This window comes from Trypanosoma brucei, chromosome 7, assembly GCF_000002445.2.
Source record: "Trypanosoma brucei brucei TREU927 chromosome 7, complete sequence".
Taxonomy (NCBI): domain Eukaryota; phylum Euglenozoa; class Kinetoplastea; order Trypanosomatida; family Trypanosomatidae; genus Trypanosoma; species Trypanosoma brucei.
Genome location: NC_007280.1, coordinates 822,169 through 835,887, shown reverse-complemented (window position 1 = coordinate 835,887; position 13,719 = coordinate 822,169). Strand labels below are relative to the sequence as shown.

Here is a 13,719-nt window from a genome sequence, read left to right as displayed (position 1 = left end):
AGTCCAAAAGAAGGAATTGCAACTATCCTAACCCACCCGCAAGCTGGGTCGAAGCTGTTCGTGCTTTGGGCGATCCATTTTTGCAAATGGTGGTCCTAGTTCCTTTCGTTCTCTCGCACGGTAAGAATTGCACTGGAAATGGAGGTGACTTCTAAGATGCAGAGGAGGGGTCATGTTTCGCTGGTGGTTGTCTGTCAGTCGGGTCGGCTGGCTTCTGGGGGTAGCTTAGCGCCGTCGAAAAAAAAAAAAGTGGATTTCACGGTGTGATTTTGTCACTTTTGGTGGAGGTAAACGGCATGCCGTAGGTCACAGATCTACATCGGTCTTTGGGCAAGAGAGGTTCCCATGTCTGACGGTGTTTTTTTCTTCTCGTCACTGAGGAGGCGCACGGCTGCTCTGGAAAATGGGGGAGGAGGAGAGGAAAGATGTTACCTTAGGAAGTTTCCGCGGCTGCGCCGGCATGGTTTGACGGCGCTGAAAACTGTCTATGAGAGTAGTTTTTCCTCGCCCCTTCCGAAAACGCGAGGAGGAGAGTGATCGCGCATTAGTCCTCCTCATTTTGGGACTCCGCGTATCGTCCCTCTTTTGTGGATGGTTGGTGAATGGTAGTGGAACTCATTGTCATCACAACGCGAAAGCACACTGAAAAAACCCACAACGCCGGCCCCAATAGTAGTTGTGATTTCCACTTATCGCCAGCCGTTTGCAGCACCCCTTCGCTTTGTCGTTAGAGGCGCGTTGAGCGTGATTTGTGGGTAGCGGCTATGGCTTTGTGCCCCGGTGGTGATTCGTGAACATTTAAGGTGTTCCTTCCCTTCCTCATATTACTAAGCTATTTAATTCGTTTAGGCACCTCCAGCACTCCTTCATCCTAAAATCCTATCGGTGGTACTCCTTTCTTAGAAGGTGGAGAAAAAGAGCGTGTGACAGCAGCATCCCCACGTACAAGACAAATTGACAATGCACAAGGAACTTCTCTCATCCCCAAGCACGCGCGATAAACGTTCACACTTCTTAAAAGACGTTCTTCCACTGTAACTCCCTCCCTCCGTCCTTCCGTATACAACATGCCTTTCGACTATTTCCTCCGCTCGTAAAGTTCCCGTGCGGGGAACGGGAGAGGAGCCCGATTGTATCGGTGGAACGGAACCGAATCGTACCCCACGTAGCCATCATCTGCCTTGCCTTGTATCTTCGTAGTGTTCCCCGGGTACACACGCAACAGTCCCCACACATGCCTGGTGAAGAGATGCTGCATGTGATACTCCTGGTACTGGATGCGGCGATACCAAGTGTTAAGTTGAGCTGCCCGGGAGCGTTTGTAGCCCGTTGAGTCCCCAACACGGGGAGGCGGTTTGCACATATGGAAGCGTTGCAGGTCTCGCTGTATGACCGCCGTTCGTCGCAGTGGAAGCTGATCGACCCCTAACGTGAAGTACATGAGTTTCTGCCGTACCATGCGCTCGGGATCCGCCCACCATTTCGGCCCCGTTCTAATTACAGATATCGGTGGGGTGGCGACGGAGCTTGTGAGAAACGTGTTCAGTGAGGTCAGAGTTGAGCGCAGCATTCTCCAGATGTCCCTAAGAATCCTACTGCGAGTGGCGGCTGACGCCGGGGCCGGGGGTAAATAACGGGGTGGTGGAAAAGGGTGGGTGTTTAGAAAAGGGGGTGCAAATCAGTCGGCGCCCAGTAGAAAGAAAGAGCGCGGTCGATTTCCGTGCAAGTAGGTGCAGTTGGCGTGCGACGGGGGGAGGGGAGAACGAGGGAACACCACCCCTCTGAGTTTTTTTTGTATATTACGAAGGGCACATTTCGGCCATGCGTTCATTGCGCAAGCGGTGCCACACCGTGGGCGGCGCCGCGCATCAGTTGCTTGCATGACAAAGGCTTTGAACGACACTTGTTCGCGACCCGCTCCCGGCATTCAGGCCGCCGTATGGCCGAGATGTGTCCTCAAGTTGGTTGGCGGCATTCTTTCTCGCCCGGTAGCGGTGCAGTTGCCGTTTCTTCTCCCTCTCAAAGTGCCTCCGCCACTCATCCACCTCATCCCTCGTCGTTGAAGCCCGAAGGCCATCATCGGCGTCACGATTGATGTCTTCGTTAACCGTAGTGCCTTGGTGCAGCTGGACGCGACGCCATTGATAAACCATCCCTTCTTCAGTCACGGCTGTAAGGATTCGCATGTCGGGCGACCAAGCCAGGCTGGAGGGACTGCCGCCGCAAGGGACTGGAAGTGTCGCCATGACAGCCCACGGCGTAACCACAGCGGAGGAGCCCGTGGCCGCGGTCTCTTCCTTTGCCACCGGCAGCATGCGGGCAGCAGTACAGGCGATAATTTGAACAAAACCCTCCTCGCACGTGGATGTGAAGGTTGGGGAGCGCACGTTGTCGGTGCAGAACGCAGCCCCAGTGCTCATGTGCCGGATGCGGCAGGCACGGTCCACCACCAACATGGGCACCAACGTGTACTCGCGGGTGTCTTCTGCCTTCGCCTGAATGCACAGAACGGCCATCCGATCGCACGGCAACGACGCGAGCAACATCACGGCGCACATCAACTTGGAGCAGTCACTGGCATCCATTTCTCCGGGTGATTCGCTGGAGTTGTTACGGTTGAGCGCTTCAGAGAGTATTCCCTCTATCAACTTTCCGAAGAGTCCTCGCTTGGGAATCTTCCACCCAATGCGCTGGGCTCGCTTCAGATAGCGCAGCTGCTCTTGGGTCATGGTGCTCACCGCGAGTGCTCCCACCGGCGTGCCCTTTTCCAGCAGAAGCGATCCCGCCTTTTCGAAGCAAGGCTGGTTTTCCACCACTACCGCAGGGACCTGACAACACCTTTCTTTTATGCTTCCCCTTGTGGAGGAAGCACCTGAGGCGACTCCATGCGGGAGAAGACCTGTGACCGCTGGGGAAGAAGCGCGGCCCTCTCGCCATTCCCCACTTCGCCTTGGTTCAAGGGGGCACATAGCGCATGTGTGTTCACACCCTAAGTAGTACCGCCACATGCTCACGGTTCCGCTTGTGTCACCAATGAATAAGAACGGGTCGGCGCAGAAGTGAACTGCCACAGTGGACGCTTCTATCCGCATCTCGGCTCCTCTGCGCGTTACGGGGCGGCCTGTTGAAGTATTGTAAAGCCGCAAAAGGCGGTGCTGCATGAGTGAAACAAGAAGGTAATTGTTGTTTTCAGGCACAAAACGGACGAGGGTGGGCACACCACCACCTGTGTTGATACGACGGACTTTCAACCTCGTGCGCTGATTCCACAGTATCACACAAGCGTCCCCACCCGCTGAAGCAAAGAGTGTGCCAACGTCGTTAAAAGTCACGTCTGTAACGGGACCGCCGTGCGCCTGAAGTTTCAAGGGCTCCACTGGTGGCTCCTCGTCAAGGCAAACCCCATCGCCTTTTTCATCACCGTAACCATAGATATTATTTTGACCCGGCGGCGAACCTGTCGTGAAGAGCCACAAGAAACCTCTCCTTGTCCCTACTACGTAGCATTCCCCATTTGGGGAAAAACTCACTCTGGTACACCCATCCTTCATCTCAAGGTCCCCGTCAGGAGCCATTCGGTCTTCATTCCCGCCAGGCGGCGTTGGAGAGCTTCGCCCCTCACTGAGATCCACTACACGCACGACAGGGGAGAAGAGGTATGAGGTGTACGGCTCGGCTTCACCAGAGCATATTTGCTCAACTTCAGTCTGGGCCATATGGGCGGTGGTATCTTCGCTGAGACTGCTTCCGGCACCGAGAAGTCGGTAAACGGAGGCGCAGCGGTGACCCTCGTGAACAGGGGCTAAGGTTTTTCTGACACTCAGCGTAGATATCGTCCTTGACAGGGTTTGACAGTCCGAATTGTCACTGCCCGACGATAAACGGAACGAAGGCATCTCTCGAGGACAGTGATCGTCCACGGACGCGAAAGCAGCTGTGTATGTATCCTGCGAGCTCTCACATTCGCTGTGGTCACCGGTTCTCGTCAGGGACGATCGAGTTGAATGAGCGGGCGACGCAGTTCCATCCTGAAGATCCTCTTTCATTACGTTTTTATCCAATTCCATTACCTTTGCAGTTGCGCTACTTCCAGTAATGGAGGACGGCTGCCGCGTATCACCACTCCCAAGAGTGTTTCCCAACATGTTTAGTTTCCCTTCTGCCGCGGCATTTTTCCTTTGTCGCCGCCGCCTTTCCTTTTCCAAGGCCGCGAGACGCTGCTGATGCGATGGAACAGCCCATCGAAGCGGCGGAAGCGGAAGGGCACGACATACGCCCCTCTTTTCCTCATGTTTCTCTAAGCATTGGGAATGAAGCGCATCCGTACTATCTTCCAACTCCAGCGTCATGAGCGAGACGCTCTGAACCCGATTCATGCCACAGCCACGCTCCAACAACGGTTGCGATGCCTCCCTACTCGCTACGACCTTCTCTTCCCCCGGTGGTTGTGTCACACTGCCCTCTTGAAGTGCTAGCAACAGGTGAACATTAAAGAGGGCGCGGCGAAGTTCTGCCCAATCACTGGCATGTCCCACTCCCTTTGTTGCACGCTGTCCATCCATCGTGGTGTGACACGGCACCGAGAAGTGCGGGGCCTCTCCTTTCCTTTTTTTTATTCAGTTGAAATAATGGGGGAGAATATTGCACACCATCGTTAATACGGAACAAGTTTTCCTCTTTGCATCCCCCTGAATGCCGTTACGTGTTACCCCACGGGTGAGAGTTGCGAGTCTCCATTAAACGAAAGGGGGGAATTATTGGAATGTGAAAGGTTAAGCAGATGCCTGCTGGGGGAGTAAAGAAATGATCGTTACAACATGCGTATGATAAAGTAGACAAGTAAATTAATAGAAGGAAAGAAGGAATCGATTCATTGATAAAACTGTTGCAGGCGCGTCTTCGGCGAGGCAGATGCGCGCACCCTTGCGCAGGGGTTCATGAAGAAGTCTAATTGGTGTTAACAGAGGCATTCGACGGTGGCGTTTGCGTACCTTGGTTTTGCTCGTCCCCCGTTCCACGCTTTGCTTCACTCGGGAACATTTTGCGCCTTCATGATGTGGAGAGCCGCGGTCTCGACTGCAAATACATGTTGGTCAGCACTCTCCAGTTTACGAAGTGCCTCAGCAAGCTTAAACAAATATTCCGAGTTCGGTCCACTCAATCCTTCACAGCTCAAAATCTGTTCGGCGATAGCTTCATCTTTTGCCTCCCCCAGGTATTCAGGATTGTCTTCAGTTGCTCTATAACATAAACATACGGCACCGGGCGGCAAATGAAGCCTTTCGTGCGTTTTGATGTCATAGAGTGTCACCTCCTCCCGCTCATAGCCCCCACTCTCGCGGTCGTCAAGTTGGGCAAGGATTTTCTCCCGCTTCTCCTCCTCTACCGGGAGCTCAAACGCGACCCCACCCACCCATGCCTCCGGGTCGCCACACGTGAGAAGTGTTACAACGCGGCCTGGCCTGGCGGGGACGCCACGGTGGTCCGTACTGCCCTGATAGAAAACCCTCTTGTAGCCATGAACGCAGCATGGCAACGCGCGGAGGTACTCGAACTGCTGCTTCCACAGTATGGAGCCGTAACCGAACACAAATAGGGGCGCGGCACCTTCACCAGCGGGCGATACTGTCACCTTTTCAGCTCGCATTTCCGCCCCCGTCCCCGCTTAGAGACGCGAACGGGTACCAAACACGCTCGTGTTATTTTCCTTTACTTTTTTTTTTTAGAAAAAGAAAAACAAAGCATCCTTGGTACACGGGAACTCGGTATTGCAGGGGTTATGGTGCCGACAAGCGGGACTTCACGAGACAGGTTTCCGCGGTGTCAAAGGTGGAAGGTAGGTGAGGAGCCAGGACAGTTGAAGGCACTGAACCGTTAGAACTCGGTGGGGAAAAACATTGCGAACCACCGCTAGGAACAGGAACGTTACAGAAGGGCATATTTGTACACCAAATGGCGCGGTAGCAAAGTGGGATGTGTTGCCCCCCCCCCTCACCTCGAGGGCCGCCTGCTTTTGCGTAGACGGAAATGGGTGCAACAACGCACCAGAAATTAATCTCGCTTTGTTTTCCTCTGAGTTACCGCACCTCATGTGCAAGAAAAGGGGTTTGTTTGTTCCTTCACATCGGGCCGAACAGGGTGAAATAGCACCCCATTGCGAGCGAACCTTCCTCCCCCTAAATCATGCAATACCTCCCATCGCGAAATTTGCCCTTGGGTCGCCCCTTTCCCCCGTTACAAGCTTCGTAACAGCGAGGTCGCACCCAACTGATGCCGTTGTGCTTTGACAAGGGCCCCCGTAACTCGGTGTTGAGAAATGAAGCCGACGCCCTGCCCCGTTTCAGACTCCCCATGGCCAAAAGACCTCCCCCCCTTTTTCCACTGAGTCATTCCAGTGGATTGCAATTGAGCGCCACCGTCGCATTGTCAGTTGCCGTTCCGGTGCGGCTGATGTGGCAATGAAATTTGTAAAGCCGTCTTTCCGCTATGAAGAAAATAAAGTAAAGCAGCGACACACTGAAAGCCACGTACGTGGTTATGTTGAGCACGGAAAGCGTGATGTAAGCGGAGTCCGCCCACGCCCGGGGTGCACTTTCCACCGATGTGTATACCCACGGCATTATGAATTCTTTATACACTAGTGGTGCCGGAGTAAGCACAACATGAAGCAACCACAGAGGACCGGTCACGCGCTGTGGGAACAAGGCTTTACTGGACCGCCCTTCGACAAGGAAGGAGGTTCGAAGGGTGAACAGGCTCATCATGGAGGCAAGAACGACCAAAGTGCCCACATGAAGTGCTACAAGGATGTGACCGGAAAGACCGTGACTGTAGATTGGTAGGATGCAAAGCAGAATAAGGTCGCAGAGTGTGAAGAAAAGGGTGACGATAAGAGAGCGATTAAACGCCATTGGTTGCGTGCCTTGCTTTGCGTTTATTGGCCTATGTGTCCAACTCTATCTGACCACAGCGGGGCGAAGGGGTGAGTGAGCGACAGTGCCGCTTGTTTTCTACCTTACAGTTCAGTGCGCTAGCGCGCAGGTATCTACCCTGTGCCCACGGGGTTTACTTGTCCCTTCCTTCACTCGTGAGCGAACGAGAGGGGGAGAAAAAGAAAAAAAAAGAAGGAGGGGGACAAATCTAAATACATGTTGGAGGTAAAAATACGCATAATGGGAGGAATTCACTGACCATAGTGAAAGACGGTAAGTACAGTCAAGACTCGAAATGAGGGGGCAGGGAAGGATCTCGAATGTGGATGAAAATAGGCACAGGGCGGAACTAGCCCCCAAACACCCGGCAGACGAACCACCGCGCGCCCTCAATGAGTGTGGCCGGCGTGAAGGTAAAACTCGTCGTCTACATCTAAATGTACAAAAGTATGATTCACAACATTTTCCTCCACTCCCCATCACCCCCCCTTTTTTTTTTGAGAAAAGAGTAGAAATGAAGTGTGAAAGACAGGGGAAGGGAAAAGGGCACATGCACGCGAGTGTGCAAACACGCATTCCCTCATCAACAACATGTTCTCCTTCATTCTTCTCGGCATCCGCCACTCGCTATTGGTTAGATTGACGTGCATTGCACCGTCATGCGTCTTACATTCACAAATAAACGTGCACCGTCTGCAACTCCTATTTTAATCAGAGTCCGCAACAGTTTTAATGGTAAATTTCCCCTCCTTGTACTCATATGGTGTGTTCAGGTACGGTTGTTTACGATTCATTCGTTGCGCGGGGGGCCTGTCGCACACCGGGCAACGCCTCCCGGGGTCAACTCGCGTGTTGAAATGAGTGAAACCGGGGCCCCTAAGATCGAGGTCCCGAGAAAATGCCTCAGCAGCCTTCAAGTGAAGCATCGAGGGAACTCGCAATCGGAATGATGCGGCACGGACCACTTCGTTGCAAACGGATGCGGTTGTGGGGGAAGCGTTATCGGGTCCGTCGAAAGTACTGTTGGGAGGGGTGCCAACAGGAGCATCGAGTGTAGGGTCACAGCCGAGCTTGCAGGGACCTCCTTGTCGTCTGAGTGGTGGCAAGGTCAGAGGCAAATTTCCCGACTTCAAAGAAAAATTGAAATGGGATCCCTGTGTGGCGTTCATTGGACTACCTTCTGACTCGCTTCCGCTAAACCCAAAAAAAGAGCTCCCTTCGGCCGGGTCTGCAGGCCCTTCTCCACATTTTGCGAACCCACTGTTGATTGAGCTTGTCCGGCTTCCCAGTTCCCCTTGCTGCATTTCTGTGTTTGTTACTGCGCTCCATCGTTGCTGATAGTGTTGCGAGCTGAGGTGCGTTCGCTCCTGTCCGAAGGCTGCCTCTGTATCACCGTGCGGAGTTTGGTAATTCTTCCTTCGGCGCGATCGTGAAGAGGGGCATACCACTTCAACCACTTGACTGCGGCTGCGGTTTATAGATCCACGTGGTTGAGTGCTCAAAAAGCGGTCACTAAAGCGCCGTTTGCGGCCTCTGAATGCCTTATAACACATTTGTATCAGGTAAGCGGCTGCGTCCTCTCGGTTACCACTGTACTGAACTCGCTCCTTAAGTGGCGCCCTTAGCACTACTGGGATATGCGCAGTCCTGCTAGCCCATAAATTCGGCACCACGCCAGTATATCTGGCTGCTTGTTGCTCCGTTCTACCTGTATCGACATCTTTATGTTCTGTCGCAAAGAATGGGTGATCCGCAATTTGTTCCACACGCATTCGAGAACCGGGATTGTGGCTCAGCAGCTGCTGCAATAGGTTCAGCGCCTCTGCTGGTAGCTTTGGATCAGGTGGGCGGATCCTATTGTATAAAATATTTTTCGTTGTATTTGCCCCATCGTGCGGGTAGCGTCCATTGTGTAACATGAAGTAGAGTAATACGCCCATGGACCACGAGTCCGCAAGATAAGGATCATACTCCCCGTTGCGTAATACCTCCGGCGCTACGGTGTGCATTGTGCCACGAATGTCACGGCACAACTTCGTTCCTTTTGGGACATATTTACAAGAGACGAGATTGCCAATTTTCACATGGTCCCTGTCATTCACCATGACGTGGTCTGGTGCCAGTCCCAAGTGCACCACACTACAGTCGTGCATGTGTCTTAAACCCCGCACAACTTGCAGGAAAAGTGCCTTTGTCCTTTGTATGGGCACTCTCTCACGTTGCCCCGATTCACCTACAGTTGTATACATCTTCGTCAGATGCATCGGTGCGAACAGCTGCATAAGAATGTAGAGTGAGGATTCTGTTTCAAATAGCTCTGAAATCTCAATAATATTTTCGTGCTTTGGCAGCGTACGCATGACGTGGATGGCATCGCGAGTGCGATCCCACATCCACTGCGCCTCCGCCAGAGTACTTTTACTGTATATCCGTACGACGTATTGCGCTCCTGTCACTATGTGCGTGCAGATACGAGTGCGGCAATCGAAGTATCCTGACGCCAAAACCTTCCCCAGTTCGTATTTGCCAACTACCTGCTTGCGAGAGGTCGCCATCGCCAGCGTCCTGTAATGAAGTAACATAGAAGGAAAAAGAGGAAAAGAAAAGGAAAACAACCGTGGATAAACGGCAACGAAAAGGACTGAAGGTGCGCAGAATCACACGTATTTGGGCATCATCCAGGAAGCTATCCCTCATCACGAAGAAAAAGGGAAGAAAGGAAGTTGGCGATACAAAACCCAGCTATTACCAGATATGTGTTATTACGTAAAACAAGTGTAACCCACGAATTGTTGCGGTATGTTTATCACGTTCAACCGTGGTTAAGTATGTAAGTGAAGTGGATGTCATCTGTCCACCCACTTTTTTTTTTGACAGTACTGCGCGAGGGGATTTCATGGACGTATATGCGCTTCTAGCGCGGCAATTCCTTTCCATCCAGTTCACTATACACCTTGCCACGTACCTCGTCACGGAACCCATTGTATCGGTTCATTGCTTTTTTCTGCACACGCTCAGTGAGAGAACGGTCACCGTACGTTGTCGCACTATTTGGCTCGTTCTCATCCTCCACCTCGCCTTCCATTTTGTACACAAGTGTTTGCTCCACCTCATGCACAAGCCACGCAGCCACTGGCTCCACGTGTGCCGGCGGATCAACTCCAAAACACCGCTTGAACAATTCTCCCGGCTGAAATTGCATCACCTTTGCTGTGTTGGGAAGTGACGGTGCACTCCACAGCGTTTGGCGGTACACGCAACCGCCTAACCCCTGCATGTTCACCTCCCGTGCGAGTGCTAGACGGTGTAGGGCACTTTCATTATCTAAAAACCCGTCAACCGTAGGGGTCTCGCGGTCGAGCACAGTGCGGCCGGTATCGCGCAATGTAAGTTGGAAACCCAAACCCGGTACATGCACACTGTATGGTGCATTGTACCTGTCCGCGTCCACATCGAAGTCAGCGTCGATATGGACTGCATTTTTCCAGTCTAAATTAATAGAGAACATCTTTTGCGGTAGGCGCCCCCAGCATATGCTGCGGCAGATCGAGTTTGCCATCCACGATGTTCGCTGCCAGTGGACACGGTCCATCACTGCCACACGGAGACTCAGTGTCGAATGCGGTGCGGGGTCAAATACGCGCTCAAGCCACGTTTGCTTTTGCGGATAATTCCTCCCAGCAACAAGCGTAACAAAGCCAAGAGGGTTGTTGTTCTGTTCATCGGCGGATGTGGTGGGATCTTGGGTGGTGACGGGAGGAATGATAATTTCTCCAAACTGCTCCGCCTCATAGCGTCTATGAAGAATATGCTGAAGATTGGCCAGTGGCATGTACCATGTAACGATAGCGGCGTCTGTAGTGCCGATAGATGTCACCACCTGATCCATATCTGAAGGGCGCATGATGAGATGGTCCAACGGGGCACGGATTCGGTGCGTGCATCGCACAGAGGCTGCCATCGTTACCGTGCTTTTCATTTCTCCCCCTTTTGCTTTCTCGCTCCTAGAACCGCCTAATGTGATCACAGACCCCTGTGTGAGGACCGTAAAGACAAAGAACCACGTGCACTTGTGGCGCACGCTGGATAAGTGTGTGATGAGAAGAGTATGGAAAAAACATATATCCAAATAAAATAAGGTTAGGAGAGTCTCTTTAGGTAAAACATAGCAAATGTACGTAATGAAGTCGTACCCCCTTCTCCACGTCGACAACGGGAGAGAAAGCACAGCCGTCTTCGAAACGATAAGCAAAATGACACCACATATGTGCTATATGGATAGAGGAGCCATGGAAAGAAAAACACCAAAGCATTTTTAATGAAGAGGTGTAAAACAACAGAAAACCAGATGAGAAAAAATAAATGAAAACCACGTTGAGAAATGGTAACAACTCATTGCCTTTCCATTTGTTTCACACAGCATCGCCAGATGAAACACAAAGAAATAAGACAATTAAGATAACCAAACACCTCCGTATTTTTTTTTTCATGCACACGTTTCTGCATCAAAGGAGGGCGGCGAGTAAACGAGTAAATGCGAACTTATTTCCCAAACCCTGTCTTAGAAGTGCACTGTCTTACCGAAGAGACGGCGCATCATAGTTAACTGGTGCGGAATGTGAAGACCAAACTGCTCCCCCCCCACGCAAACAAACCAAGTAGCAGTCTCACACTACAAAAATTAAAAACGTGAAAGCAAGCAACGTATGAAGTAAAAAAGAATAAATAAATAATAACAATAATGCCAGTAATTGCTCTTCGAACTTACATCAATAACAAGTGCATGGGAGTGTATTTTTTATAAAAAAACTCTTTGCTTGGTGCAGTTATATTCAGAAATGCTATCACTTGATTTTGTGTGGAAAGAAGGGACGACGTATCGATCCACAACTGGGGATGCGACACTCACCTGGTGTCCCCTTCCCACTTCGAGGGAAACATCGTTGTGACTATCAATCATCTTCCAAAGAGTTTCCGTCTCGTTCCCGCGCACCGCCACGTGGCGGATTTTGCGTGAGCGGCACCCGCGCTGGAAGCAGTAAATGAGTTCTGTCCGCATGGCTGGTAGAGACGGGGCTACGCCTGACGGTCATGCGGTGTTGCTGCAGGCGGCGTGGCACCGGTCTCGGAGGTGTCTCTTTACTGTGATAAAATATTTTCTTGAGTGGCACGCAGCCCCGCTGAAGTGAACGACGGATCGAAACAATAAATAAAACGGTGATGGACACAACCCGCCACCGCAACAAAGCATCGAACTTATCCTCGTTATATGGCTTTAGCGTAACCACGACATCTCGCTGCACTCTTTGTATGTTGGATGCCCTTGACGTCATCCACTTATCCAGCCCCGTCGTTCTGTAAAGAACGGGGGAATCAGTACGACGTAGGATCCCCGTGACAACGGGAGGTTGCGGTTTCGGCACCAGCTCCACAGTACTTAATGGGTTGTGCTCTCCACAACTTTTTGAACACTTCTCTCCCTCTTCCTCTTGCCGGTCTTTCCTCTCTTGCTGGTTTCGGGGGTCAACGAGTGGCCCAAGACTCGCCTTCAACTCCATTAGTGTCATTCTATGCGCCACGCAACGGTGCGTCAACTTCACTGCCCTTTCGTGCAATTCGACACAGAGAGGGTCACACATCTCCCAAGTCATGGCTAACATGAGAACCCCAAGTGCGAAGGTGTCATCAGCCTCCGTGGGCAAACAATGTCCCCCCATTGAATCTTTTTCTTCCAGAGGTGCGTGAAAGGACGGGTGAAGCGAGTTGCCACCAACCGATTCCAGATCGGCCAGGGGCCATGTTGTGTTCTGAAGGGAAGGGCCCGCTACTAGCGCGCGATTGTCAGTAGTCAGTAACACTGTCCACGGAGAAAGCGCACCATGAACTATGCCATGCTTGTGTAGAAACAGTAGCGCGTCCACTAAACCACGCACAATGCTACACATCATTGGAGACGTGATTGGGCGGTATATTAGGTGAGGATACGATCGCAGCGCAGATGCAATGGGCTGCACACCATCCATATACGGATGCACAAGCAGTAGTTCCTGCTTTGCTTCGTTCATTATGATATCGGTCACGGGCATCAAATTAGTGTGGGAGAGACTTAGCAAACTCCGCACACGTCTTCTCCAGGGCTGAGAGAAGGGAATGTGGAGCTGCCCCAGTGACTCCTCACCATTTGATCCATGTCCACTGCGAGGGTAGCGATGGCGATGTATCACCACCAAACTATCCGTTACTGTGTCCCGCGATAATGTGATGAAAGAGTCCTTGCACACACCCCACTGAAGAGGCAGAAGTGCACGGTACCGCTCTGATTGATCCACAACCTCGCCAGAAGGTGAAACCCAATTTCCCGCATTCCAGACCATCTGGCATTCACTTGCCACTGCATCGTTTCCGGGACATAAGTCTGTTAGAAGGCGTTGGTTTTCCATATCGTGGAAGCAACCCACGCGGTCACCCCCACCGCAGGTCAATTTGTTATCTTCACCTGCCTCTTTTGTGAATAGAAAACAGACGCCTTCAGCCACCTCATGGTCGAAGCGCGGTGTCCCCCCGTTGGAGTCATCACTAGCGTCGAGGTGGCGCGTTCTTTCCTCACCTCTCTGCAATTCACCAGTGGAAAATGCGAGTAGGGCGCTGGTGACACTAAGCAATGGTGCCTCAGGGCTGTCGATGGAATCTTCGCTATCTAATACCTCTTTCCACTGCATCGAAGAAGTGCAGAACGGGGCGTTCAACACGTGAACTTCCACTTTCACTCGTTGCAGTGAGTACGCGC

At 52.0% G+C, this 13,719-nt stretch overlaps 6 protein-coding genes across 6 annotated transcripts, besides 1 other annotated feature; all 6 read right to left on the bottom strand.

Annotated features, from left to right (window-relative positions):
- Positions 1–13,719: part of a sequence feature (sequence corresponds to BAC RPCI93-13M20) that runs on past both edges of the window.
- On the bottom strand, positions 1,079–1,570 carry Tb927.7.3240 (hypothetical protein, conserved; the record flags this gene model as incomplete). Its single annotated transcript, XM_840854.1, has 1 exon — positions 1,079–1,570. The coding sequence occupies one exon, from the start codon at positions 1,568–1,570 to the stop codon at positions 1,079–1,081; it is 492 nt and encodes a 163-aa protein (XP_845947.1).
- Positions 1,869–4,562, bottom strand: Tb927.7.3230 (hypothetical protein, conserved; the record flags this gene model as incomplete). Its single annotated transcript, XM_840853.1, has 1 exon — positions 1,869–4,562. One exon carries the CDS (start codon positions 4,560–4,562, stop codon positions 1,869–1,871), a length of 2,694 nt encoding a protein of 897 aa, XP_845946.1.
- On the bottom strand, positions 5,027–5,647 carry Tb927.7.3220 (hypothetical protein, conserved; the record flags this gene model as incomplete). The annotated part of the gene is made up of 1 exon (XM_840852.1): positions 5,027–5,647. The coding sequence occupies one exon, from the start codon at positions 5,645–5,647 to the stop codon at positions 5,027–5,029; it is 621 nt and encodes a 206-aa protein (XP_845945.1).
- Tb927.7.3210 (protein kinase, putative) lies at positions 7,640–9,514 on the bottom strand (the record flags this gene model as incomplete). The annotated part of the gene is made up of 1 exon (XM_840851.1): positions 7,640–9,514. One exon carries the CDS (start codon positions 9,512–9,514, stop codon positions 7,640–7,642), a length of 1,875 nt encoding a protein of 624 aa, XP_845944.1.
- On the bottom strand, positions 9,847–10,911 carry Tb927.7.3200 (hypothetical protein, conserved; the record flags this gene model as incomplete). The annotated part of the gene is made up of 1 exon (XM_840850.1): positions 9,847–10,911. The coding sequence occupies one exon, from the start codon at positions 10,909–10,911 to the stop codon at positions 9,847–9,849; it is 1,065 nt and encodes a 354-aa protein (XP_845943.1).
- On the bottom strand, positions 11,885–13,651 carry Tb927.7.3190 (hypothetical protein, conserved; the record flags this gene model as incomplete). Its single annotated transcript, XM_840849.1, has 1 exon — positions 11,885–13,651. One exon carries the CDS (start codon positions 13,649–13,651, stop codon positions 11,885–11,887), a length of 1,767 nt encoding a protein of 588 aa, XP_845942.1.